We start from the raw sequence: 26,807 nt of genomic DNA, 5'->3' as shown, positions 1-26,807 counted from the left end.
AACCATGGTTCCTTCACCCTGCCATTCTTTCTCTGCCTCACCGGGACAAATTTATCCCTAACATCCTGCAAGAGATCCCTAAACAACGACCACATCTCCATAGTACATTTCCCTTCAAAAATGTCATCCCAATTCACACTCGCAAGTTCTAGCCTTATAGCCTCATAATTTGCCTTCCCCAATTTTGGTGAAGAAATAATATTGGAAAAGCCTAGGCTAGTCTGTAACTATATCTGTGTTTACTGGCAATCCCACCTGTCAAACTTCAAACCACCAAGCAGTGCATCATACAAACTTTAAGATCTCTGTCTCAATTTCTGGAACACTACAGATGATTTGAACAGAAGTTGTAACTACAAGGAGAAGGAAGCACGAGGACAAGGAGGGCATCACTTTGCATTTGTTTGGATAACATTGTAATTGGGACCACAGTGAAATGAATGGATGGACTCCTTGGTGAACTGATGCATAAAAGAGTCCCTGCACCAAGAATATTATCGCATGTAAGCTAGTTTTAAAGCAATTATTTACCAGAAACTATGCAAGCATGGCAAATAGGGAATAAAACCATTACTATTGATGCAAGTTATGAGATTCATGGGAAAAGATTTTTGAAAACAATATAGTGCACGCATGGTAATATATAAAAACATTCATAACTCTCAATGAAAGCTCTGAGATACATGGCATTCCAGCTGCAGGCATCATGTTTATATACTATAACAAGAACAAAAAAGGTTGTAATACTGTAATGACCAATGTGCAGATTGTACAGATGCATTTCCAGCTCTTTAGCAATGATGCTTTGGAAAGTTCTTCATACATTCAAAAAGTTATGGGCCAGCATGATGTGTCTATCCACAGCATTTGTAAGCTACATGGGGAAGATGTTCTGTGATTTGATTGTAAAGGCATATGTATGCAGGATCCCTGCCACTCTTTCAACAGTGATACAACGTACAACCAGGCTCAAGGACATCTACTATCCTGCTGTTATAAGACTATTAAACGGACCTGTTGTACGTTAAGATGGACTCCTGACCTCACAATCTACCTCGTCATGGCCTTGCACCTTATTGTCTGCTTACACTACACGTTCTCCTCAACCCTAACACTATATTCTGCATTCTGTTATTGCTTTTCCCTTGTACAACCTTACTGTACTGATGTGATGAAATGATCTGTAAGGATGGTATGCAAAACATAGTTTTTCCACTGCACCTCGGTACATGTGACAGTAATAAACCAATTCACCAATTTAAAAGTTAGCTTTAACTGTCCTTTTGAAGTGGTAATAGATTATGTCATTCATGCTGGTACGTTATTCAAACACGAAATGGAGTTGAAGTAAACCAATGTTGCAATTTGCTTGGAAATGGATTTAGTCCTAAAAATGACTTGTCAGTCACAGTACCTCTTTAGTTTTCTTTGCCAAGACTATTAGTTGTTTGGTGGGATACTCAAGAGTATTCATAAAATTTCTGCTAGGTGACAGGCTATGCAGCAAAATTCTCAGACTGAACAATCTGAGCAGCTCTAAAGATAAAAAAAAGTGTTTTTTTATTTTGACAGCTTATGTAGTCAACAAGAACCTTATGCCTCTGATTGAAGCAAAGGCTTAGAATGCAAAGCAACCCATGTTCAGTGAGTTTATGCCATACTTCAAATTAAAATACCATCAAAAATCTGAAGGCTTTGGTGACCATGGACCTGAATTCTGTACTCTCCACCATTTAATATATGTAAAAATCCTGAAGCGCCTTTTAAGCCTTTTATCCATTCAACGTTTACGAAAAAGCAGACAATAATAAGGTGCTTTGACGAGCATGAAGAAGCATTTTGAATCAATGGGTAAATTATTGATTCTCTACATGAAAAGCAATTTTTTTTCCAGATCTTTGAAGATCAGAGTTTAGTCTTTAACTGTTTTGCATGGAAAACGATGAAGAGGTACTGCAGAGGAAGTTCATGGATCACATGCTCACTCTATCCACTACAAATCAAATGCTAAAGCACCAGGTTTCTAGAGAGGGCAACATTCAGAGTGGCCATAATTCACCTATTTGCAGCAAGGGTAAATGAGGAACATTATCTTAGAAACGTGTCATCAATGACTGAAAGGAAAGAACTTCAATGTTTGCAGACCCATTAAAGATGTATGCCCACAATGGATTTTTAGAATCTTGACCTTAAATATGGGCATTTGAACTTTAACCCTTATTTTTATATTTAGGTATTTTATCATTTACATGAACAAAATATTACAGAAGCATTTTTGTAGAAAAATGGTTCTGGGGCACAAAAGTTAATGAAATATATTTTGATAATTTAATACATCTTTGCATATACATGTTGTTATTCCAGTTAAATTGACTTAAGAGACCAAAAGTTGATGCACCTTATTCACTCAAATATTTTTAAAACAAAACTAAAAAACATTGTAAACCACTACTTAAAAAAAACTCAAACTGAAAAGTTAACTGTTTCTCTACAAAGATGCTATCTGATCTCCCAAGTATTTCCAACTCTTTCCACACTTTATATTCTATGCCTTGCCTTCTTGACCACTTTTCCCTCATCTCCCAGTACATACTGGGCTTTGTAGCACTTGGCCCAGGGTCCTCTATTCCTCTGCACCTTTCAGTATCCTTCCACTTAATGCATATTCCTTGCCTGGTTGATGGCCTCCTCAACATATGCATCATTTCAATTTCTCCAGACTGAATTCCATTTGCCACTTTGCTGCACATTTGACAAGCCCATTCATGCTCTTCACATAGAGGGTCAATAATTTGCCCATTTAACCAAAATCAATCTTCCTGCAGACTACTTCTGAACTGCTCATCACAAAGCCACTTTTTATATGTATTCCTGTAGAAATCCAAATCCGCAAATTGAAGAGATTTGTCTACAACAAATATTCTTTCCTTCCTTATATCACTTTTCCCCACACTGCACATTCAGCCCCACCACCCTCACTTCATTCCTCCCTTCTGCAGAGACTCTGCAGAGAGTTGTGAACACAACCCAGCACATCACTGAAACCAGTCTCCCCTCTATGGACTCTGTCCACACTTCTCACTGCCTCGGTAAAGCAGCCAACACAATCAAAGACCCCACCTACCCCAGACATTCTCTCTTCTCCCCCCTTCCATTGGGCAGAAGATACAAAAGCCTGAAAGCACGTACCAGCAGGCTCAAGGACAGCTTCTATCCCACTGTTATAGACTATTGAACAGTCCCCTAGTACAATAAGATGGACTTTTGACCTCACAGTCTACCTCGTAGATTGGTCCTTATTGCTTACCTGCACTTTCTCTGTAACTAACACTATATTCTGCATTCTGCTATTGTTTTCCCTTGTACCACCTCAATGCACAGTTGTAACGAAATGACCTGTATGGACGGCATGCAAAACAAGTTTTTCACTGTACCTCGGTACAAGTGACAATAATAAACCAATTTACCAATTATTCTGGACTTCCCATCAACTACTTTACATCATTCTCCAATCACTCCCAGCTCTCTCAGGCCGATGTATTGTCATTAACCTTGAAAAGCTTTCTGTATGCATATTGGATAAACCATACAACTTTTATCACATATAACAACTGAATTAAAATTTGGATACAGCTTCTGTTTACTCAACTGTGGCCTTGAAGAGTTCCAGCATTTCAGACTGGTTTAGCATAGCATAGAGGAGGCAGCACTAAAACCAATTTAAGAAACAATGAGGCCCTCCTCCCAGGCTTTAAAGCTTTCAGTATGATCAGAGCCAGCGAATGTTTGCAAACACTTCACATCAACACTTAGGTCATGTCAAATATATTAAAAAAAGAGTATATTTTATACATTAAAAAGTAGAACCACAACAAAGAATCAATTAGAATCATGGAAACCAACTTAAACAAGTAAAAGAAAACATAACAATTAACCTTCCCCCAGAACCCAATGTCTCATATTCATTTGAACAGGGTCCCAGTCAGCTTAAAGGGAGTGTGGGAACAGGGCCCTGATCAGATGCCAAACCCTGATAATGGGATGGCAGAGTATTAGAGTGTTGCTGGATATGATCTTTTCCATTGTTCTACTAAGGATCCTAAATGTTCAACTGGAGTAAATCAATATTGTAATAAGTAATGGAATTAGGGCAGATGACTAAAAGCCTGGTCAAAGCAAAAGTATTTCATGTCTTAAAGGAGGAAAGAAGTGGAGAGGTAAAGGGAGAGACTTTGGAAAGCAATTCCAAAGCTTGGGGACCTTGGCAGCTAAAAGCAGGACTACCAATGATAAAACAATTAAATTCAAGAGGGTAGAATTGAAGCAGCATAAATGTACTGAATCAGTATAGTACTGAAGGAGATCACATAAGATAAAGAAGAGACCATGGAGAGTTTGAAAATAAAGATGAGATTTTGAAAATCAAGTTGTTGCTCAAGGGTGACAGTTGAACCAAATACAGACAACCCCTGCATTACAGCTGTTGGGTAATGGAAATTTGCCCTTACAGAATTTACAAATCACTACCAAAAAATCTGAGATATGAAATAAATGTTTGCTGTTACGAAAATGTAAAAAAAGTAAATTAATAAACACAATATCTTTTCAACTTGTATTTTTGACGCATGTGCAGATAATGCAGCTTCACGTCACGGAAAATCACAAGAACGCAACCCCCACCGGTAATGCAGGGGTCACCTGTATGGTGTAAGTTTCGATAAGGACTGCAGTATCTTGGATAACTCAAGTATCTGCACAGAGAAATGAGAGGTAATGTTTTTAATTTTAATGTAAAGGTTAACTTGAACCATAAAAAAGATTCATGACTTATTATATGTGCCATGAATGCTGAATCTGGATTACAAGACCTCAGAAAGTAAGCTTTAACGTTATAGTAGAAAACGTGTAGAAACTCGAATTCCTTGTATTTCAACAAACATGACATGGTTCTTTGTGCATTGTCACACAGAAGGTCCAGCTTTATCTTATATATTTTTCCTGCAGATAATATCAAAACAATAATTTTTTTGGACAGAGTAAATAATGAGAGAGAATGGGACTGAGGAATGAACAAACAAGGGTCTGAATCTCAGCAGGCTTTCATCATTACTACAACAAAATTACTGTAATTGGATTTCCACTATGCAATTGCCCACAGATGCTGCACAGATTTAAACCAGTACACAACAGCAGATGTTTCAAAACATTCTGCTCTCTGCCATTTACTTCTTTCTTCTCCAACTTCACTTAAAGAACTGTATGGCCACCAAAATGTCATCTTGCATTCTATATAAAACATCTTGAATGCGGAAAGAGCAAGGGTGTTTTAGAAGCCTTTTAAACTGTAAATCTTGTACAACTTAGAGCTTTTACATCTACCCATCAATATCTCAGTGCACTCAGACCTCATCCTCATTCCATTAAAGAAGATCTCATCCATCAGTGCACACATTTTAAGAATTAAACCAATTAGCAGAATGATTGTTTAACATCCTGCAAAATAAACGGTTATTATTTTTAGCAATTAAAGAGGTGATTGTTTACTAAACCAGCAATAATTATGATAAAGGCAATCCTTCAGGGGTCTTCAGCAGTCAAGCAATGCAAAACATACCATGCTCATATATCGAAAATGACAGCAACTGGCACAAACCAAGACACTGCACCCTATGTAACCAGAACCTGTGACTCACATACAGGGTCCTGCTATTGTGATTTGATCTCATGATGCAACTTCAATGAACCAACCAACTGTACTGTTGACCTTTGATCCATTATAGCTATTCCTCCACCGCCCCCCCCCCCCCCAACCAACCCACCCCAACCCTTAAAAACAATCCAATTTACTGGTTCAGATCCTGCTGGCAAAATACTAGAGTTTAATGTGCATGGCATTATCAATCTGTGGAAAGTTCAAAAATACAGTGAAGACGTACCCAGTCAGCAATGATTCACAAAGTACCAAAGTATAAGATTTTTGTTCCTGCAATGTTAGCACCATCAAAAAGGGAACAGTTGAAAATATGAAGTCTCATTCTGTAGCTTGAAAATTGCTAGATTCTTAATTTTATTTTACCTTTGCTTTCATACCTTTTCCCACTCTTTCAATTCATTCTCCCTTCCCGTTAAAATTGTTTCACTTTATCCAATTTGAAGAATATACTACAAAGAATGGGACAAAGGCAGCAGAGAAGAAAGGTCTCTGCTCAGAAAATCACAAAGTATCAGCTTGGATGGAGCTAAGTAGTAGCAAAATGCAGAAAACATAGAAAGTCAAAAAGACTCTAGACACCAGAAATCTGGAAAAAAAAACAGAAAACACTGGAAATACTCAGCATATCAAGCAGCATCTGCGGAAAGAAAGAGTTAATGTTTCAGGTTAAAGATATTGGTGGAAGCTCTAAATGGATTCAAATGGTATTGGAAATGGAGGGGATAAAATAAATCAGGAAAATTTTCAGGTATATTAAGAAGGACTTTAATCTGCACAGACTGGGCAGACCAAATTAGAGTAATAGTGAGAATATCAAATTGATGGAATGTATACAAGATCATTTCTAGATCAGTATGTTGAGAAGCCAATGAGAGAATATACTACTTCAGATTTGGTAATAAACATTGATAAAAAGCTAATGAAAGATCTGGTGTTTGGGGGGGAGGGTGTTTAGGGAATAGTGATCATAATATGAAATGATTTAATGATTAAAATATTGAAAGTGAATCATAGATAGAATCATAGAACAGTACAGCACAATACAGGCCCTTCGGCCCACAATGTCGTGCTGACCTTTAAACCTCACCTAAGACTATCTAACCCCTTCCTCCCACATATCCCTCTATTTTAAATTCCTCCATATGCTTATCTAGCACTCTCTTGAATTTGACCAATGTACCTGCCTCCACCACTGCCCCAGGCAGTGCATTCCATGCACCAACCACTCTCTGGGTAAAAAACCTTCCTCTGATATCTCCCTTGAACTTCCCACTCATTACTTTAAAGCAATGCCCTCTTGTATTGAGCACTGATGCCCTAGGAAAGAGGCACTGGCTGTCCACTCTATCTATTCCTCTTAATATCTTGTACACCTCTATCATGTCTCCTTTCATCCTCCTTCTCTCCAAAGAGTAAAGCCCTAGCTCCCTTAGTCTCTCCTCACAATGCATACTCTCTAAACCAGGCAGCAGCCTGGTAAATCTCCGCTGCACCCTTTCCAATGCTTCCACATCCTTCCTATAATGAGGTGACCAGAACTGGACACAGTACTCTAAGTGTGGTCTAACCAGAGTTTTGTAGAGCTGCATCATTACCTCGCGGCTCTTAAACTCGATCCCTCAACTTATGAATGCTAATATCCCATAAGCTTTCTTAACTACCCTATCCCATGCCCTATGACCTTCTGAAGAAAGTGGTTTAATTTAAGATTGAAACTGGGGTCTTAAATCTGAATTATGCAAATTATGAAAATACGAGGCACAAGTTAGCTATGGTAGATTGAGAACATAGTACAGCACAACAATGTTGTGCCAAACCAATTAAATTAGTAATAAAATGACCAACTAAACTAATCCTTTCTCCCTACACAATGTCCATATCCTACCACTTCCCTCACGTTCACGTGCCTATCTAAGAACTTCTTGAACGCCCCGATCGTATTTGCCTTCACCACCACCCCAGGCAACGCATTCCAGACACCCACCACTCTCTGTGTAAAAAAACTTGCCCTGCACATCTCCATTGAACTTACCCCCTATCATCTTAAATGCATGCCCTCTGGTATTTGACATTTCAACCCTGGGGTAAAGATACTGGCTGTCTACTCTACCTATGCCTCTCATAATCTTGTAAACCTCTATCAGATCCCCACTCAGCCTCCACTGCTCCAGAGAGAAGAACCCAAGTTTGTCCAACCTATCCTCATAGCACATGCCCTCTAACCAAGGCAGCATCTTGGTAAACCTCTTCTGCACCCTCTCCAAAGCCTTCCTATAATGGGGTGACCAGAACTGAATGCAATACTCCAGATGTGGCCTAACTAAAGTTTTATAAAGCTGCAGCATAACTTCCTGACTCTTGAACTCAATGCATCAACTAACGAAGGCAAGAATGCCATATGCCATTTTCAGAGAGCTATGAACTTGGACCCCAAGATCCCTCTGTTCATCAACACTGTTACGGGTCTTGCCATAACAGTGTACTGTCTCTTTACATTTGATCTCCCAAGGTGCAACACTTGACATTTGGCCAGGTTGAACTCCATCTGCCATTTCTCCGCCTATATCTGCAACTGATCTACATCCTGCTGTATCCTTGGCCAGTCTGCATAAGGCCACACTGACTGTCCCTAATTAGGCTATGGTTTTCCAAATGCTCACAAATCCTATCCCTAAGGATCCTCTCCAGTAACTTCCCTACCACGGACATGAGAGTCACTGCTCTATAGTTACCAGGATTAATCCTCTCTCCCTTCTTGAATAATGGAATATTAGGTACTCGCCAGTCCTCCAGAACCTTGCCTGTGGCTAGAGAGGACACAGAGATATTGGTCAAGGCCCCAGCAATCTCATCTCTTGCCTCTCCCAATAACCTGGGGTATATCCCATCAAGCTCTGGGGACTTATCCACCTTAATGCTCTTTAAGAGACCCAACACTACCTCTTCCTTCATCTTGAAATGCCCAGGCATATTAGCATGCTTCACACTGATTCAACTTTGTTAAAAAGTGTGACATTAAATCGGCAAAGGCTGACATGTATAGCATTATCATCATTTACAAGTAATATATATTGCTTTCCAGGCAATAAAAACAACAGCCAGTCTAGCCATGGTTATCAAACATCAGATCCAAGAGTTAAGATAGTACATGCAGTCCCCAGCTTACAACAGGGTTCCACTCCTGAGAACTGTTCATAACTCAAAGTCTTCGCGAGTTAGAAATGAACAAAAGTAGAGCGTGAGAGAGGATCACAGAAACAGTTGTGCAAGAGAGCAAGCAGGCGCGAGAAGAGTGGCCACCAGCCGGCCTCATTGACTCTGTGAGTAAGCGAGTCTGCTCAGTGCTTCCAGCTCTGCTTGGCTTGAGACAGTCCCTAATTGTTGCAGCTGGGGGTGAGGTGGAGATGGAGGGTGGGAAAGCATGTAGAAATGCATCGTCTTCACCTAGCAGAAGATGCGTGCAGCCCCACGGCAGCTGGCAAATCCAACCCCATCCATCCAACAGGTCTCCCAAACACTCGTTTGTGCATACAGGGACGTCCTTAAATTGGGTGTTCGTAACCCAGGAAGGACCTGTACCAGATCAAAGGGAAAGGCATATAAACATTGTCAAAAGGAGCAAATGATGAACAAGGAAAAGGGAAAGTAGAATACAAGAGCAGGCTGGTGAGAAATGTAAAAATCAGACTGTAAAGTTTCTACAGAAATGCAAAACAGAAAAGATTAGCATGTTAATGGTGGTCCTTACAGACTGAGGCAGAAGGAATTATATTGGGGAATAAGGAAATGGCAGATAAATTAATCAAATATTTTGTGGCCAACTTCGTGGAAAACACCAGAAACACATCTTACAAAAATAGCTGGAGTTGATTGCAAATTGGATTCTCCAAATGCTGTAACTGGGATGTTTGGCTGACAATGTGGAAGGGAGTGATCACATGGTCCAATAGGATTCTTCATCTAAATCCATTTGACAAGTTTCTCTTTATCAGTAAACAACACATACTCATGTGAACACTGAGGAAATCGAATACCCATCTTTTTGATTATTCTGCCTTTTAAAAATGGATGGCCAGGTTGTATTATGTCTGATCAGAATTCATCAAGAGGTCTGGTTATAAGTAACTAAACACTCTTGCACAACCTTCATCTTCCTCTGTGTCATTACTTTAAAGATGGCAATCTAAAAACAAATCAGGCAAAAGCTTTAAAAAGACTGTCTTCTGACAAAAATAGTTTCATAAAAATGAAATGAGAATACAAGCTAAAATCCTGAAATCCCATGTAACGTTGACAAATACAAATCCATCACTCAAGCACTACTACTGTAATTCAACAGAAGGGAGAAGATGCACAAATAGATGGTCTCTATTACACAAACATTTACCCCATCAGTTTGGACAACTAATTACAGGAAGACAGAAACAAAGATCTATATAAATAACAGACAAAAACCAGCTTGGATTTAATAAAAGGGCTCAGAAGAAAAGCTGTCTTGTTCACTTCAATTAATTTCAGCTAAGCACCCCCCTCTTTATACAGTATACAGTGGTCCAACATAGCAGCTTAGTATTAAGCTTGGACTGTACTCACTGGAGTACAGAAGAATGAGAGGGGACCTCATAGAAACATTTCAAATGTTGAAAGGACTGGACAGAGTAGATGTGGCTAAGCTGTTTCCCTTGGTGGGTGAGTCCAGGACTAGAGGGCACAGTCTTAGAATTAGAGGGTACCCGTTTAACACAGAAATGAAGAGAAATTTCTTTAGCCAGAGGGTAGTGAATTTATGGAACTCTTTGCCACATACAGCTGTGGAGGCCCAATCATTGGGAGCGTTTAAGGAGGAGATTGATAGGTATCTAATTAGTCAAGGTATCAAGGGATATGGGGATAAGGCCAGAAATTGGGGCTAGATAGGAATAGTTTTAGTTTAGCTCATGGAGCAGACTCGATAGGCCAAATGGCCTACTTCTGCTCTTTTGTCTTGTGATCTTGTGAATACTGCTAATATAAGATGGAGAAGAATTTCTATGGTCAACTGAATTAAGGGATGTGTTCCGCAGTCCGCCCCCCAATTGGAGGGAAAGGATTTAGTGAGGTCAAAGGCAGTAATCTGTAATGGTCGGAGCTGCTCCCCACATTTTTCCTGGAGTAGTCATGGTGCAGATTATGTCCACTGTGCCTTCAGACAAACATCATCACATTGATTAAAGACAACAGCTCATTGGCCACTGGAAGGTGGTGGTTGAGGAGTACACTGGCAATGCTTTCCTTGTGGCAGGGAGCAGGGTGACCCCTGTACAGTTACCATAGCAGGATGTCTTATTTCTTGAAGATGGCCTTACATCTTCTGAAGTCCCTTTGTAAATCCTCCTTTTTCCAGATGTGGAAGATGAAGTTATTAACTGTGACTAAAGCAATTCACCAATGAAGTTTTGCATTTCAGCAAGGATACTATGTGCTCCTGAGACCTTGTCATTTTTATGTTGGGATGTAGCCTTCTTGACAATTTGTTGGACAGGAGTGCCAGTATGGCTGGAGCAAATAAATTGCTGTGGGATGAAGTCCAGGAAGACTATGGATGAGGGGACCTTCAACATGGTCCCTCCAAAGGTATTGACAGCCTCTCTGTACCTGATGAGTTCACCCACATTCAGTGGGGCCTTGAGAGTTTGGACCATAAATGTCGTTTACAGCACTGAATCCACATATATCACAACTGTCAGAAAATTGCTGAGCCTCCTGCACTCTCTCCATCTGCAATCTGATCCTCAGGTCACTAGTTTTCTGCTGTACTTCTGCCTTTATGCAGATGTTTCTTTTGCTCAAGTAAACATGGACTTCCAACCAAGGAATACCTTATGTTTGCAGTTGATCAGCTCATTCATCTCCTTGTCATTCCTATCAGACCAGTCTTGGTTCTTCTTGGTAAAGGAGCCAAGAATCTTTTTACTGGTGCTAATTATATCAGACTTCAGGCTGGGACTTACCGAGTCATAACTGGGAAGAATAGCATTTATGGTGTCTCTTGAAAGCTTCAACATCAATTTCCTTGTGGCAATACTTCGATTGACACTTACGTTTGAGGTAAGAGCAAATTAGGCAGTGGTCAGTTCAGCAGTCATCGGTGCTTACAATGCAATGTGTGATGCAAACATCTTTGCAGATGCATCTATCCTTCTTCTAAATCTTTCTCACCATGATGTTGCACTCAGCTTCAGCAAACTACCTGTGGTAATGGAACTAATCTTCAGAGCTAATGGGAAATTGTTCAACCTTCAGCAATTATATTCCAGAACCAAGCTCACCAGAACCTCGGTAGTCAAGTTATAGTATACAATCAACACTTACATCTTTGAATGCTCAGATGTCAAGCATTATTGACTCATTCACCTAGCCATGAGAAACATACAGTCAATATCCATAAGACCTAGGTAATCTACCAACCTGCCTCTGCTGCACAATGCTGCCCTCCCACAATGAAGGCTAACGGCAAGATCCTGGGAAAAATGGATCATTTCCCCAATCTCTGGAGTCATCTCTTGGCAAAGGGTAATATTGATGATGAAATTCACCACCGCCTTCAACGCACCAGCACAGACTTTGGACAACTGAGAAAAAGGTGTTAAGACCTCAAGCCTGGCACAAAATGCATGGACTTCCAGGCAGCAGTGATACTTGGCCTCCTATACACTTTGGTGACTATTTATAGCAGGCACTCTCAAAGCACTGGAAAAACACCACCAACACTTTCTCTGCAAAATCCTCCAAATTCTTTAGAAGGATAAGGCAAGTGCCATCTCCCAGGCCAACATCCTATCATTGAGGCCCAGATTACTCTCATTCAGTGATATTGCAAGCCAAAAGTTCATGTGCCTGCCACCAGGCTCCTAAGACAGACTCTGCCCTGAGACCTATTGTGTGAGCAGATTATCAGCCAGCCAAAGACAAGAATACATGGAAATGCTTGAAGAATTGTTGAAGAAGTGGAACATCCCCATTGACTCCTGGGAATCTCTTGCCTTTGACTGCTCAAAGTGAAGCAGCAGCACTTGCGCTAGTACTGGGAACCGAGGCCATATACCAGAAATGCAGAGAATCCCTAAATAAGCTTCTCAGGGAGCACACCACCTGACAAACCACCCACCCTCCTGCTTCATCAGTCACCTCCTGCCTCACCTGTAGAAAAACCTGTGGTTCCCGTCATAACTCCAATAGACGCCTCAGAACCAATAAAACCCAAGCAGAAACAATTCATCCTCAATCCTGAGGAACTGCCTTAAACACAAAGAACTTGTACTGCAAATTGTCAAACAAAATGTTCAACACATACAGCTACAATTTACTTCAGTGAATAATTTAGCGGACTCTATCAAATGACTTATGTTCATATACCAAAAATACTGTTGATTTTACAGAAGAAACTCCTAATCACTGAAGAGAATCTGATGTTCATCAGAACAACAATAGAATGAAATTCTTGTGAGAAAGCAATGAAAAAAAACACATGTGTATGTAAATACATATATAGTGTGTAAAAATGAATGACTTGGGAAGATGTCCAAGACATTCATCCCCAAAGACACAAATACTGAGGCCTTCAACCTTTGCTCATCATTGTTATCACTTTATATGGTAGCCCTTACCCATTGCACCTTGTTGGTTATCCAACTTTTTTTAATTGTGATATTTTTACACACAAATTGAGATCAGATTAGACATTTTTCTAACAAAAATGAAAGCACTAACAGTTCTTTAAGCATTTCTAGTGCCAATACAAAGGTAATGAATCTTCTCTACTGAACATCAAGGATCATCCAAGATTAACAACCAACTTTGAAATAAACAAAATACAAGGAGGCCAAGATATAATTTATCTAAAAGCTTGTGTTGCTGGACAATACAGGCTGCATAGCTAACAACAGCGCATCCCTTCCCGATGGGCTTAACGCATTCTATGAGCATTTTGAACAGAAGGGAAGTGGATTGTCACCACCCACCCTGACAGCCTCCAATGCAACTGAACCCACAGTCATGGTCGAGGACGCAAGATCAGTCTTCCGGAGAGTGAACACGAGGAAAGCATCTGGCCCAGATGGTGTTCCTGGCCATGTGCTCAGATCTTGTGCTGATCAGCTGGCAGAAGTATTTGCAGACATATTTAACCTCTCCCCGCTACAATCTCAGGTTCCCACCTGTTTTAAGAAGACCATATCATCCGGGTACCAAAGAAAAGTAAGGTAACGTGCCTTAATGACTACCGCCTGGTGGCTCTGACATCCGCCATCATGAAGTGCTTTGAGAGGTTGGTCATGGCATGCATTAACTTCAGCCTCCCAGACAAGCTCGACCCACTGCAATTCACCTATCACTGAAACAGGTCTACAGCGGACGCCATCTCCCTGGCCCTACACTCAGCTCTGGAATACCTGGACAGTAAAGACACCTACGTTAGACTATTGTTTATTGACTACAGCTCTGCCTTCAATACTATAATCCCAAGCAAACTCGTCACCAAACTCCGAGACCTAGGACTCAACACCTCCCTCTGTAACTGGATCCTTGACTTTCTGACGAACAAGCCGCAATCAGTGAGGATAGGCAGCAATACCTCCGGCACAATTATTCTCAACACTGGTGCCCCACAAGGCTGCGTCCTCAGCCCTCAACTCTACTCCCTATATACTCATGACTGTGTGGTCAGATTCTGCTCTAACTCCATCTACAAGTTTGCAAATGATACCACCGTTGTAGGCCGTATCTCAAACAACGAGTCAGGGTACAGGAAGGAGATAAAGAGCTTAGTGGCATGGTATCATGACAACAACCTTTCCCATAATGTCAACAAAACAAAAGAGCTGGTCACTGACTTCAGGAAAGGGGGCGGTGTACATGCACCTGTCTATATCAATGGTGCTGAGGTCGAGAGGGTTGAGAGCTTCAAGTTCCTGGGAGTGAACATCACCAATAGCCTGTCCTGGTCAAATCACGTAGATGCCACGGCCAAGAAAACTCACCAGCGCCTCTACTTCCTCAGGAGGCTAAAGAAATACGGTATGTCCCCTCTGACACTCACCAACTTTTATCGATGCACCATAGAAAGCATCCTACCTGGAGATATCATGGCTTGGTATGGCAACTGCACTGCCCAGGACAGCAAGAAACTGCAGAGAGTTGTGGACACAGCCCAGCGCATCACAGACACCAGCCTCCCCTCCTTGGACTCTGTCTTTACCTCTCGTTGTCTTGGTGTAGCAGCCAGCATAATCAAAGACCCTACCCACCCGGGACATTCTCTCTTCTCTCCTCTTCCATCGGGTAGAAGATACAGGTGCCTGAGGGCACATACCACCAGACTTAAGGACAGCTTCTACCCCACTGTGATAAGACTATTGAACGATGAGATGGACTCCGACCTCATGATCTACCTTGTTGTGACCTTGCACCTTATTGCACTGCACCTTCTCTGTAACTGTGACACTTTACTCTGTATTCTGTTATTGTTTTTACCTGTACTACCTCAATGCACTCTATACCAATTCAATGTAACAGCACTGTGTAATTAACTGACCTGTACGATTGGTATGCAAGACAAGTTCTTTACCTCGGTACAAGTGACAATAATAAATCACTCCAATACCAATACCAAAGATTTTTTTCACAATAATAATCATTTCAGCATTCCCCTCAGACATCCTCAATAATTATTTTCAAATGCAGTGATATTGTTTGCTCCTTACTAAGTGTGAAATCAATTCATCGAACTGCTTAGCAGGACATGTCAAGAGAATACCCTTCTCTCTGCTGTGAACAAGCTGTATGAGGTTTTATTGGTCAGAAACCAACATCACAGATCCAATCTATAATGAGGTAGAATACTGAGAATCTATAAGATTACCTAATACCACATGCAGTTTTTACTCTCCATTTCACTGTACAGATGCACACAAACTGTGCACAAAATGGACATATCTATTCCACCCCCAATTGATGCTTCACCTCATGGTAGATACAAATCTGCTCATTTAAAGTAGCAGGATTCTCATCATTTGCTTGCTCTACACACTTTGCAGCAGTTACCTTTTCAATGTGAGGGTGATACTTTTCAAATGGCATCGGTTCTCAGAGGAGGTCTGTCTTGGAACCCTAGTATTGTCTGAACTCTTCTGAAGCAGGTACAATTTCTGTTATTTCGTATTAAGTCTGAATAAAATTAATTTCTCTAGTAGATCAAAAGTGTCCATCTTTTAGCAGCAATAAACCAGATCTCTGCTTAAACCCCTTAGCATGAGACCAATGGGAAATTAATAGATCAAAAAACCAACACAACACTACCTCCTCCATTTTTTAATCAGCTTCCTTGTCTGACTCTAAGTTACCACTGTGCTACCCATTTTCCACTGTGGATTTTGCTCGTTGTTTGTGCCACCACCGTTGTCATCATTATAACCTTCAATGCTTTCCAGCTGCAGTATCAATAATGTACCATCACCTGTTTTGAACTTTAATGTGTCTTTTCATTAAAGGGGCACTATAACGTCACCAAATATTACATCTGCATCTCTGGAAGCCTATTTACGATATCCCAGGGTTTTAAGTTAGATAAATTACTATGTAGAATAGTTGCATGCTTTTCAGTTGGACCTCCGAACACAACAACCACTGAATGAATGTTGTTAAGATCTACCACCTACAACACCCTCACAGTATCGTGCTGAAATTTAATCTTCAATTCAGACAGTAGTGGATTAATTCTACCTTGTCCAGCCAACTAATCTTCAGTCTCAAAGCTTTTCTTCCACTGTTTAGAATCTAAAGATGTTTTGTAGACAAGGCCACAGAGATAAACTTTGAGATTTTGTTCTCGATGCTTGATTCTGAATTGTTTGCAGGCCTTAAATCCATGACTCACCAATTTCAGTCAGAAAAAGAATTTTATGACACAAGCAAACTTTTGAAGCTGACACGTTTCTTTGAGAATTCACAACTGACCTAGTTTGTCACATGCCATGGCAAATGCCCACATCCTAGTCATATACTTCTGGAAAAAATCACATCCAGCAACTTGGTGAGCTTTGTTAAGTAGCTCAGTCTTTACAAAGCTCACCAAGCTTGAAAGCAAATACTTTCAGTTCTTGCCAAACTAATATCATATTTAAAGCACATGATCAGTATCTGAAATAGAAAGATGAGTTCATGTTTCAAAGATTAATAATCCACCAGTGAGTTTACGCCCAAAACAAAAACGAGCTTTCTATTTCGAATACTGACAAATAGCTTATCAATGCTGACAATATGTACCTTATTAGCAAGATATAAATAGAACAAACACTTCAGAACTAAAACATTGGATTTTTTTTTATTCAGAAAGCTATCTTATAATTTTTGTCTTGCACAAATAGATAGCTAAAGCTTCCCTCAATTTTTTTTCATGAACTCAAAATGGTGACAGCCAAACCCAAGTGATAATAATAAGCTTGCACAAAAAAAATGAATCCCAGTTAATATGAAAATAAAACAAGCAGAAAAATATCACTATCTGTTTAAGCAGCATGACAGGGAATCAGCAATGTCAAGTTCACTTACAATCTAGTGTTCGTTGCTGTCACTATGATTGACATGCACAGACCAGCAAACCTATAACAAACAGTTACTGAACTGAACAAGGAAATTATTTCCAACCAGAAAAAGATAGAAATGTAGAAATTTCTTCAAACTGTAAACTGATTCAACAGTGCTTTTATTGATTTACTATGTGCCACACAGCTGTTAGCAACAGCTGTTCCCTAAAAAATTACATCCGAGTGTTTTTAATGTGCTCAGAACTCTAGGAGTTCTGTTCTTTTGTATTATGCAACCTATTCTGCAACCTGACACAGTAATTAATCGAAGGCCACAGTTTACACCATCATGACTGGCCCCACACTTCCCTGTCCAACACAGGCCAGTGCTTTAAAAAGGAAGCAAGAAGGAAGTTAGAAGGATGAGGGAAAACAAATAGAGTGCATTCTGAAATAAAAGCTGGTGAATGCTCCCTCCAATGGCAATATTTATATTTGATTTCAAGAACCTTACTAATTTCAGAAGGTATTCAGAAAACACACCTGCTTAAGTGGATCTCCATTTTCTTTCCAAGCAGTTAGTTTGTTTGCTTTCTGGCACACAGTCAGTAAAGCTTGAATGAAAGTGAATCAGCTGAAACCCTTATGAAGCTGATTTGCCTCAAAACTCAAACAATGCTGCTCAGACCCAGTCACAAGCAGCTTCACAAATCTGGCATCTTGACCAAATTCCTGTTTATTCCTTCCACACCCTACCACAGCAATTCAATGAGGGTGGGAAGAATCAACCATGTATATCCAAATATTAAATGTCATGTCATCAAGTGCTTAGTCTTTCTTAAAATATTAGTTGATATATCAATGTCCTCGCTCCAAGTTTGGCAAATGACTCTATCACTTGGAAACATTGAAGGAAAAATATGGACTCGACATTTCTGTTCAACAGGTAGTTATCCACAGCACCTTAAAGGCAACCCTATTTTAATATCTAGCTTAATGATTTGACAGTTCTTCTGTGCTGATGCAAATTCAATGATGCTTCTATTTCACATTCAGAGCATGAGGAAATAATTTGTAATAGAGAAAAAGCTTGTCAATTTTACCCAAAACTACAGGCTACAAGTGTACCTTGGAGAAAAAACACCAGTTATAACAGTATTTAAAATAAGTTACTTTAAACAAGATAAATTAACTTCCACAAAAATGTTATATTTCATAATTATCAACAGAAATTAAAGGCAGTATTTTCCACTATAATCTTATTAAATGTATCATAGAAACAACTAATAATTCTGTTACTAATGCAACTCTAGACCTGGTATCAAGTAGCAATATTGGGAAACATATTTAGGAAATTACGTATGTATAATTGTTCAAAGGCTTTGACAATCAAAATGCCTACGGCTGCTGAATGGGTTTAAAAGTTGTTTCTCCAGTTAAGAGGCAGTTTGAAGACAGTTTCATAGAATCAGTATGGCACAGAGGGTCATTTGAGGCTTCAAGTCGGAGCAGAACTCTGTGCAGCAATCCCAACAATTAGTTTCTCCCATTCTTTTCCCGCTGCACTGCAAATTAATTCGCCTCAAGCCTGTCCAAATCCCTTTTAACAGCCCTTATTGTCTGAGCTCCCATTCCCCTAAACACAGCAATTTCCAGATCATAACCACTCTCTGCTTCAAGCAGTATTTTTTCTCATATCCCAGTAAGAACATAGGAAACAGAAGCAAGAGATCACTATAAAGGCTCTCACATTTGCCTTGCTACACAACATAACTGATTTGATTTTTGGCCTCATCACCATTTTCCTGCCTGCTTCCCATAACCCAAAATCTCTCAGCTTTGGATATATTGACCTAGCCTTCTCAGCTGCCTTAAATGGACACTTGCCTTATCATGAGATCATTCCCCCAGTTTTAGATTTCCCCACTAAAGCAATCATCCTCACATAACTTCCCAGGTCAAGCCCTTTCAGAATTTTTGCCAATATTTGCATCTAAATCTTTCTGCTATTGCTTACAGAAAAGCTTTCCTACTTCTGACATTTTTACCTACCTTCATTGATAGATAGAACAGACCCAAAAACAATCAAGTTCCCATACCTTTGAATGGGCCACTGCGCCTCTGCAGAGGCTCAAGTAGAATCCACAAGGGAAACAGACACAAACTGTCTCAGTAAAATTTCGAAAATAGAAATCAATACCCCATCACCAAACTGCACATACTTTACACTGTCAATGCTTTTAATTAAATTTTGTTTGCAGATCATACTGTCAGCATACTGTCAGTCCAAAGTCTGCCACCCAGGTTTCACAGTAACATAAAGCAACCAAGCACAAGACATGTCAAATAATACTACACAGGTGTGCCATTTGTTGAGATGAAACCAAATATGTCCACAATGATTTAAAATTCAATGACATTACCACTGCTGGTAATGCCCCTATGGGTGGGAGCATCATTGAGAGACATTAACCGGCCCAGCCACTTACATTTTGCAGCTAAAAGGGCAATCAAATGCTGAATATTCTGCAGCAAATGACCCACCTCACAGTTCCCCAAAGCCTTCTCGTCAACTACAAGTCACAAGTGTGCAATACAGTACTCTCAACTTGTTGGACACATTCAGCTCAAACAATAAACAAATAGCTTGATTAGCATCCCATCCACTGTCCTAAAAATTTACTTTCGCCACAATCACCACACTGTGGTACAGTGTGTACCATCTTCAAAATGCACTGCAATTGCTTGCCGCAGTTACTTCAACAGCACGTCCCAACCAGTGACAGAGATTGCCTAAAAGAGAAAGAGCAGGTGCATCTGCAATTTTTCCTCTAAGTCACACATGATGAGTCACAATGTCCAAATATTATTACTCCCTATCTTGCGAAAGGACAATCATCAGAAGCACTGTGGCTTCATTGCCACCTTCCGAATGGAACAACCCAGCAACATTGGGCATCAAATTTTATTTTTTGTTTGTTGGAAACCTGTGTTGCTTTTTTTAAAATTTGCACATGGAATGTAGATAACATTAGCAAAATCAGCTAGCGCAGAAGGAGTACGCACAATCAAGCTGTTCACTGCATCCTGGCATATTGAACTTCTTAAGTGTATGACTACAGATATCCATGCATAAAGTGACAAGCATTCTCAGACTTGTGATTCTTGCTGATAGCAGAAAGGATTCAAGTCAAGTGGTGAGTTGCTCATCACAGAAAGCCAGCCTTTGACCTGCTCTTGAAGACACAGCATTTAAATGGCTGGTCCTGTGAATTCTTTGGTCAATGGTAAACCACCACTATGTAGAAAGTAGAGAAATTTAAGATAGTAATGCCACTGGGGCTGAAGATTATGGAGGAGTGCTATTCTGTTGTTCCTAATGGCCCACACCACCACACAACTTTACAAAAGACTGGTTATACTGCATTTTGATCACCACACTATAGGAAGGAAGTGGTTGCACTGATGAAAGTGTAGAGGAGATTCACCAGGATGTTGCCTGATTAGAGGATTTAGTCATGGGGAGAGATTGGATGGACTGGTCTTGTTTTCCCTGGAGTGAAGGAAGTCAAGGGCTGGCACCTGCAGAAAGGTTGCGTGCCATTGGTTCAAGTGGATCAATGACAACCCCAGCTAGATTAATAAACCATAACAAATTAATTCAACATCAATATTTATACGATTACTATCACTGCATATTACTCTTCACAGATGCCAAATAATTTGTTTTCTCTAAAAGCATAATTACTGAAACATTTGTTTTTAGTCTTGACTACATGTAGGAATATAAAACCCATAAGTCCCACCACCATCCTTTTCAAACATTTGTTTCAAGTAATGTAATTTTCAGCTCAACATATTTGAGGCCCGAAAGCACCATTTTGGCGATTGTCCAGATTATATGGAGTTAAAACAAATTAAATAACTTGAAACATTATCCCAGTTAGCCGAATGCCAGGCTGCTATCAGATGTGCCAAATTCTACAGCCGCTTTTTCTCCCACAGCCAAGTCTCCTGTGATCTAATTATATTCCGATCAAAAAAAAGCATTAACGGTTTCTTCGAGATTTGCTCCAGCTTTGATCTACTCACATTCCGCCAATAGTAACTGTAGAACAGGTGCGTTCAGGGAATGCTGGGGTGGCATTCGTAGCTGGGGTGGCTTGCCTGATGTAATCCACTGTTACATTAACCTAATGAATATGAGAAAAGAGAGATCAGCTGCAGGCATATCAAATTAATCTAATTTCTGTCAGCAAAGGGCCAAATTTATAGATCACATTAGCTGATAAAAATGAAAAGGAACACTACAATTGAAAATATGAACAGAAAATACAGAATAACCACAGGTTCATCAGCATCTGATCAAGAAAGAACTTTGAAATTTGAAAGCTCATCCAAATATTAAGGGGAAAAATTCACTTTAGACACAACAAACCATAGAAAAATCACAGAGAGATGATAGATATCTACAACATTATTTCCAAGCAATACAAGGTAATGAAAGGTTCTTCTGGCATCGTGAGCATGAAACTTATCAGTTAAGGTACAACCTTAACACTCAAGCTCAACCATTCCTTCATGAAAGCACAAAGGTGAACAAACACTCCTTCAAAAAACAAAGGTTTGTATAACGAAAATTTTAAAGTTGAGATTGATTAATTTGTTTTATAATTGGTTAAAAGTTAAGAAGCTAATTTGTTGACGGAAGAGACAGAATGCAGATAAATGGAGTTAAGATACAGTTCAACTGTGAAATATTGAATGGTGCAATAGGGTTGAGAGGCAGAACAGCTTACTTTTGTTGCCATAATGCTATTTTTTCAGAGACTTTTCTACTCGTGTGATATCTATGGAGTCAAGCAGATGCAAACCTATGGAAACTGAATTATCAATTACCTTCTAATTGACTACAGAACCACTGGACTATTTCCCCACAGACAACATACTTATAAGGAAATATGATGGGGCTGGTTTTCTTCAATTTTTTTGTTCAAAAATTCTAAGGATACAGGATTTATGCTCACTTGGAAAGGCAGGGACTGATTGGGAAGAGTCAACATGGCTTTGTGAGAGGAAATCCCATCTCACAATTCTGTTATGAAAATTTTTGATTAAAATCAAAAATCTAGATCCCGCTATTTTAACGGAGTCACGTAATTGTTCTAAACTATACCTCAGTAGCGTTTTTCTTAAGAAAACAAATGTCATTATACTAAGATGTCACAAATATCACACACCGGAGAACACAAGAAAATAAGAGCAGGAATAGGCCCTCAGGCCCTTCAAGCCTACCCCACCATTTAAAGATTATTATGAGTAATTTGATCAATGTTGGCCTCAACTTCTCTTCTGTGCCATTTCTCCTTACCCCTCTACTCCTTGATTAATTATTATTCCACCTAATGATCCAGCTTCCATCACCTGCCTGGCCAGTGAATTCCAGAGATTCAATATCCTCTGAGAGAAGAAAATTCTATGTTTAAATGACTGGTCTTTTTTCTTGCAGTTATGTCCCCTTGTTCAGGACTCTCCCACTTGTGAAAACATCTCAAATCCTACCCTATCAAGCCCCCTCAGTATCTTATATGTTTGAATAAGGCCACCCTTCATTCTTCTAAACCCCAAGGAATATAAGCCCAACTATTTTGTCTTTCTTAGTGGGACAACCCTGTCATCCCAAGAATTAGCCTGATTGATCTCCTTTGTACTGTCTCCAATGTTGCTATATCTTTTGTTTGGCAAGAAGACCAAAACTGTACGCAGTATTCCAGGTAAGGCCTCACCAATACTCTGTACAATTGCAACAAGTCCAGTGCTCTTGATGTGACCTTCTCTACATCGGCGAGACCAAACATTGACCAAGCGACCATTTTGCTGAGCGCCCACATTCTGTCCACAATGGCCATCTTGAGTTTCAAGCTGCAAGTCATTTCTACTCCCTTTCCCATTCTCACACTGCCTTGCCTGTCCTTAGCTTTCTCCACTGTCATAGAGAGACCAAATGCAAACTAAAAGAACAGCACCTCATATTCCACGGTTGCCTACAACCAATGGTATGAATGTTGCATTTTCCAGTTTCAGGTGACCCTCACCCCCAGTGTTCCTTTCCCATTCCTACCATTCCACCTAGGTTCTCATTCACTTTTTTCATCTTTTCCATTCACCCACCCCCATCACCTGGACTCATTAACCTCCTCCACCAGGTTCCAGCTGCCCATCACCCACACACCTATCCACCTAGGTTTCTTCTCTCTTGGCCTACTCTTCATATCCCTTCCCCCATCTGGTTCTATCTGCCCACCATCCCTGTCTTATCTAGTTGTACCTATCACCTTGCAGCCTCTATCTCTACCTTACCCCACCTCTCCCCCCAACTGGATCCATAATCCTAAACATTTTTTTTCCTTTATCTGTTTCACTTATCACCCACCTGCCTGTCAAACTCTCCCCCACCACCACCCCCCCGCAGCCCATCATCCCCCCACCTTACCTGGTTTCCCCTCTCACTACCAGCCCCCATCTCACCTCTCTACACTGGCTATCTTTGCTCTGCACTCTTAGTCCTGATGCAGGCTCTCGACTCGAAATGTTTTCCACCCTTTTACATCCACAGATACTACTTGATCCTCTGAGTTGCTCCAGCAGTTTGGGTTTTTTTTGATCCAGATTCCAGCATCTACAAGTCTCGAGTCTCCCTATTGTTAAACTCCAACTCATTTGCAATGAAGGCTAAAATGTTGTTTGCCTTCTTAACTACTTGCTGGACATGTCTGCAAGCTTTCTTTGTGATGAATGCACTAGAACATCTAGATCGCTCTGTACTTCACTTACTTGCAGTCTCTCTCTATTTAGATAATAATCTGCCTTTTGATATCTCCCACCGAAGTGCATGACCTCACATTTCTCCACATTAAACTCCACTTACCAGTTCTTTGCCCATCATTCCAACATATTTCTTATCAAATTACTGCCTCCAATACGAGGTATCATCAGGGAGACTTTTGGAGTCAAGGGTAAATAAGTCACCCTCTTGGAAAGGGTTCAAAAGGCAGCCGTTACTAAAGACGTGGGAGAAAAAAAGAGAACCACCAACCTGTGAGCCTAACATTGGTAATTTACAAAATGGGAGAATCCATAATAATGTTTGTGGTATCAATACACTTAGAAAGTAATAGGATTGAGTAGTTTCAACATGGATTTATGGAAGGGAGATCATGTTTGACTAGCCTATTGGAGTTTTTCTTGGAGGATGTATCTAACAGAATTGATGAAAGGGAACTAGTTGATGTGGAGTATATGGATTTTCAAAAGATTTTTAGTGAGGTCCCATCACAGGAGGTTGGTGAACAAAGTTGGAGCACATGGAATTGGGATAAAGTTTGAGTGTGATCCAGAGTTTATTCACAGATTGAAAACAAATCTTTACTGTTGGCAGGCAATAGGCATCAACTATTCATAACAATGTGGCTGAGGGGCCCAAATGTAATATTTGCAAATTTGCTGATAGTCATACAGCACGGAAACAGGCCCTTTGGCCCAACTAGTCCATGCTGACCACAGCATCCTCCCTGCTCATCCCAATTGCCCGCGTTCAGCCCATAACCCTCCAAGCCCCTCCCCTCCACATACTTGTCCAAATGCCTCTTAAATGTTGCAGTTGTACCCGCCTCGACCACTTCCTCTGACACCTCATTCTAGGTACTCACTACCCTCTGTGTAAACAAGTTACCTCTCAGGTCTCTTTTAAATCTCACCCCTTTTATCTTCTATCTGTGCCTTCTAGTTTTGGACTCCCCAACTCCGGGGAAAAGACTATGACCCTCCACCTTATCCATACCCCTCATGATTTTATAAACTTCTATGAGATCATCCTTCATTCTCCTACTCTCTAAGGAATAAAGGTCCAACGTGGCCAACCTCTCCCTGTAACTCAGGGCTTCTAGTCCAGGTAGCATCCTCATAAATCTCTTCTGCACCCTGTCCAGCTTGACAATGTCTTTCCTTTAACAGGGTGACCAAAACTGTACACAATACTCCAAGTGCAGCCTCACCAATGATTTGTGTAACTACAACAAAAAGCCTCTACTCCTAAATCCGATGCCCTGACTAATGAAGGTCAGCATGGTAAAGGCCTTCTTCATCACCCTGTCTACTTGCACAGCCGCTTTCAGTGAACTATGCACTTGTACTCTCAGGTCCCTCTGTTCCACAACACTCATCAGTGCTCTGTCATTCACTGTATAGGTCCTAACCTGGTTTGAATGTCCAAAATGCATCATCTCACACTTATCTAAGTTGAAATCCATTTGCCATTTCTCAGCCCATCTCCCTAACTGATCAAGATCTCTTCGCAATTCATTGTAACCTGCTTCACAATCAACAAGACCCTCTAATTTAGTATCATCAGCAAATTTGCTAATTGTGCCATGTACATTCATATCCAAATCATTTACATACATAATGAATAACAGAGGTCCCAACACTGACCCATGGGGCACCCCACTAGTCACGAGCCTCCAGTCGGAGAATCGATCTTCAACCACCACCCTCAGCTTCCTATCATCAAGCCAATTCTGAATCCAGCTCGCTAGCTCTCCCTGAATCCCATGCGACCTCATCTTCCAGATCAGCCTGCCGTATGAGACCTTGTCAAAGGCCTTACTGAAGTCCATAACTTTGATGATATGATGATGATCGTATTACTTCTTAAAGTACAAAAGGGCAAGGACAGTTTCCCATTTTGTTTAAATGCAGTAGCTGAGTAAAATAGCATTCACGTACAGCAGCAAGCCGATACTTCAACTCAAAGCAGCCCTGCGCAAACAAGAAAGATTTGCTGTGCCCATTTCATTAAATGATTTTGAAATGGGTATCTACTGAAACATAATTATCAATGCTCTTTAATAAGGTTACACAATGTACCTAGATTGGACTAACAGCCATTGAGTACAAGAATTGGGATATCATGTTGCAGCTGTACAAGACATTGGCAAGGCCGCACGTGGAGCATTGTGTGCAGTTCTGATCACCATGCTATAAGAAGGATGTGCTTAAGTTAGAGAGTGTGCAGAAAAGATTCACAAAGATATTGCTGGGACTGGAGGGCTTGAGTTATAAGGAGAGACCAAATATGTTGAGATTGTTTTCCCTGGAGTGAAGGAGGCTGAGAGGGTGGCCTTACAGGGGTTGATGAGGGGCAGAGACTCAGAATCTTTTTCCCTGGATGGGAGAGTCTAAAACTATGAAAGGGCTTACGTATGATGAGCGTTTGTCGGCTCTTGGACTGTACTCACTGGAGTACAGAAGAATGAGAGGGGACCTCATAGAGACATTTAAAATGTTGAAAGGACTGGACAGAGTAGATGTGGCCAGGCTGTTTCCCTTGGTAGGTGAGTCCAGGACCAGAGGGCACAATCTTAGAATTAGAGGGTACAGTTTCAAAACAGAGATGAGGAGAAATTTCTTTAGCCAGAGGGTGGTTAATTTGTGGAATTCCTTGCCAGGTACAGTAGTGGAGGCCAGATCATTGG

At 40.5% G+C, this 26,807-nt stretch overlaps 1 protein-coding gene across 1 annotated transcript in view; it reads right to left on the bottom strand.

Annotated features, from left to right (window-relative positions):
* Positions 1 to 26,807, bottom strand: part of snd1 (staphylococcal nuclease and tudor domain containing 1) — a 746,083-nt gene that overhangs the window by 548,000 nt on the left and 171,276 nt on the right. The window contains exon 12 of the mRNA XM_052034288.1: positions 21,367 to 21,467. Within this exon, the coding sequence (XP_051890248.1) occupies positions 21,367 to 21,467 (101 nt within the window). The remainder of the gene's footprint in view (positions 1 to 21,366; positions 21,468 to 26,807) is intronic.

The sequence above is a fragment of the Pristis pectinata genome, chromosome 19 (assembly GCF_009764475.1).
Source record: "Pristis pectinata isolate sPriPec2 chromosome 19, sPriPec2.1.pri, whole genome shotgun sequence".
Lineage (NCBI taxonomy): Eukaryota > Metazoa > Chordata > Chondrichthyes > Rhinopristiformes > Pristidae > Pristis > Pristis pectinata.
The sequence above is the reverse complement of the archived record's forward strand: the minus strand, read 5'-3'. Positions and strand labels throughout refer to the sequence as shown.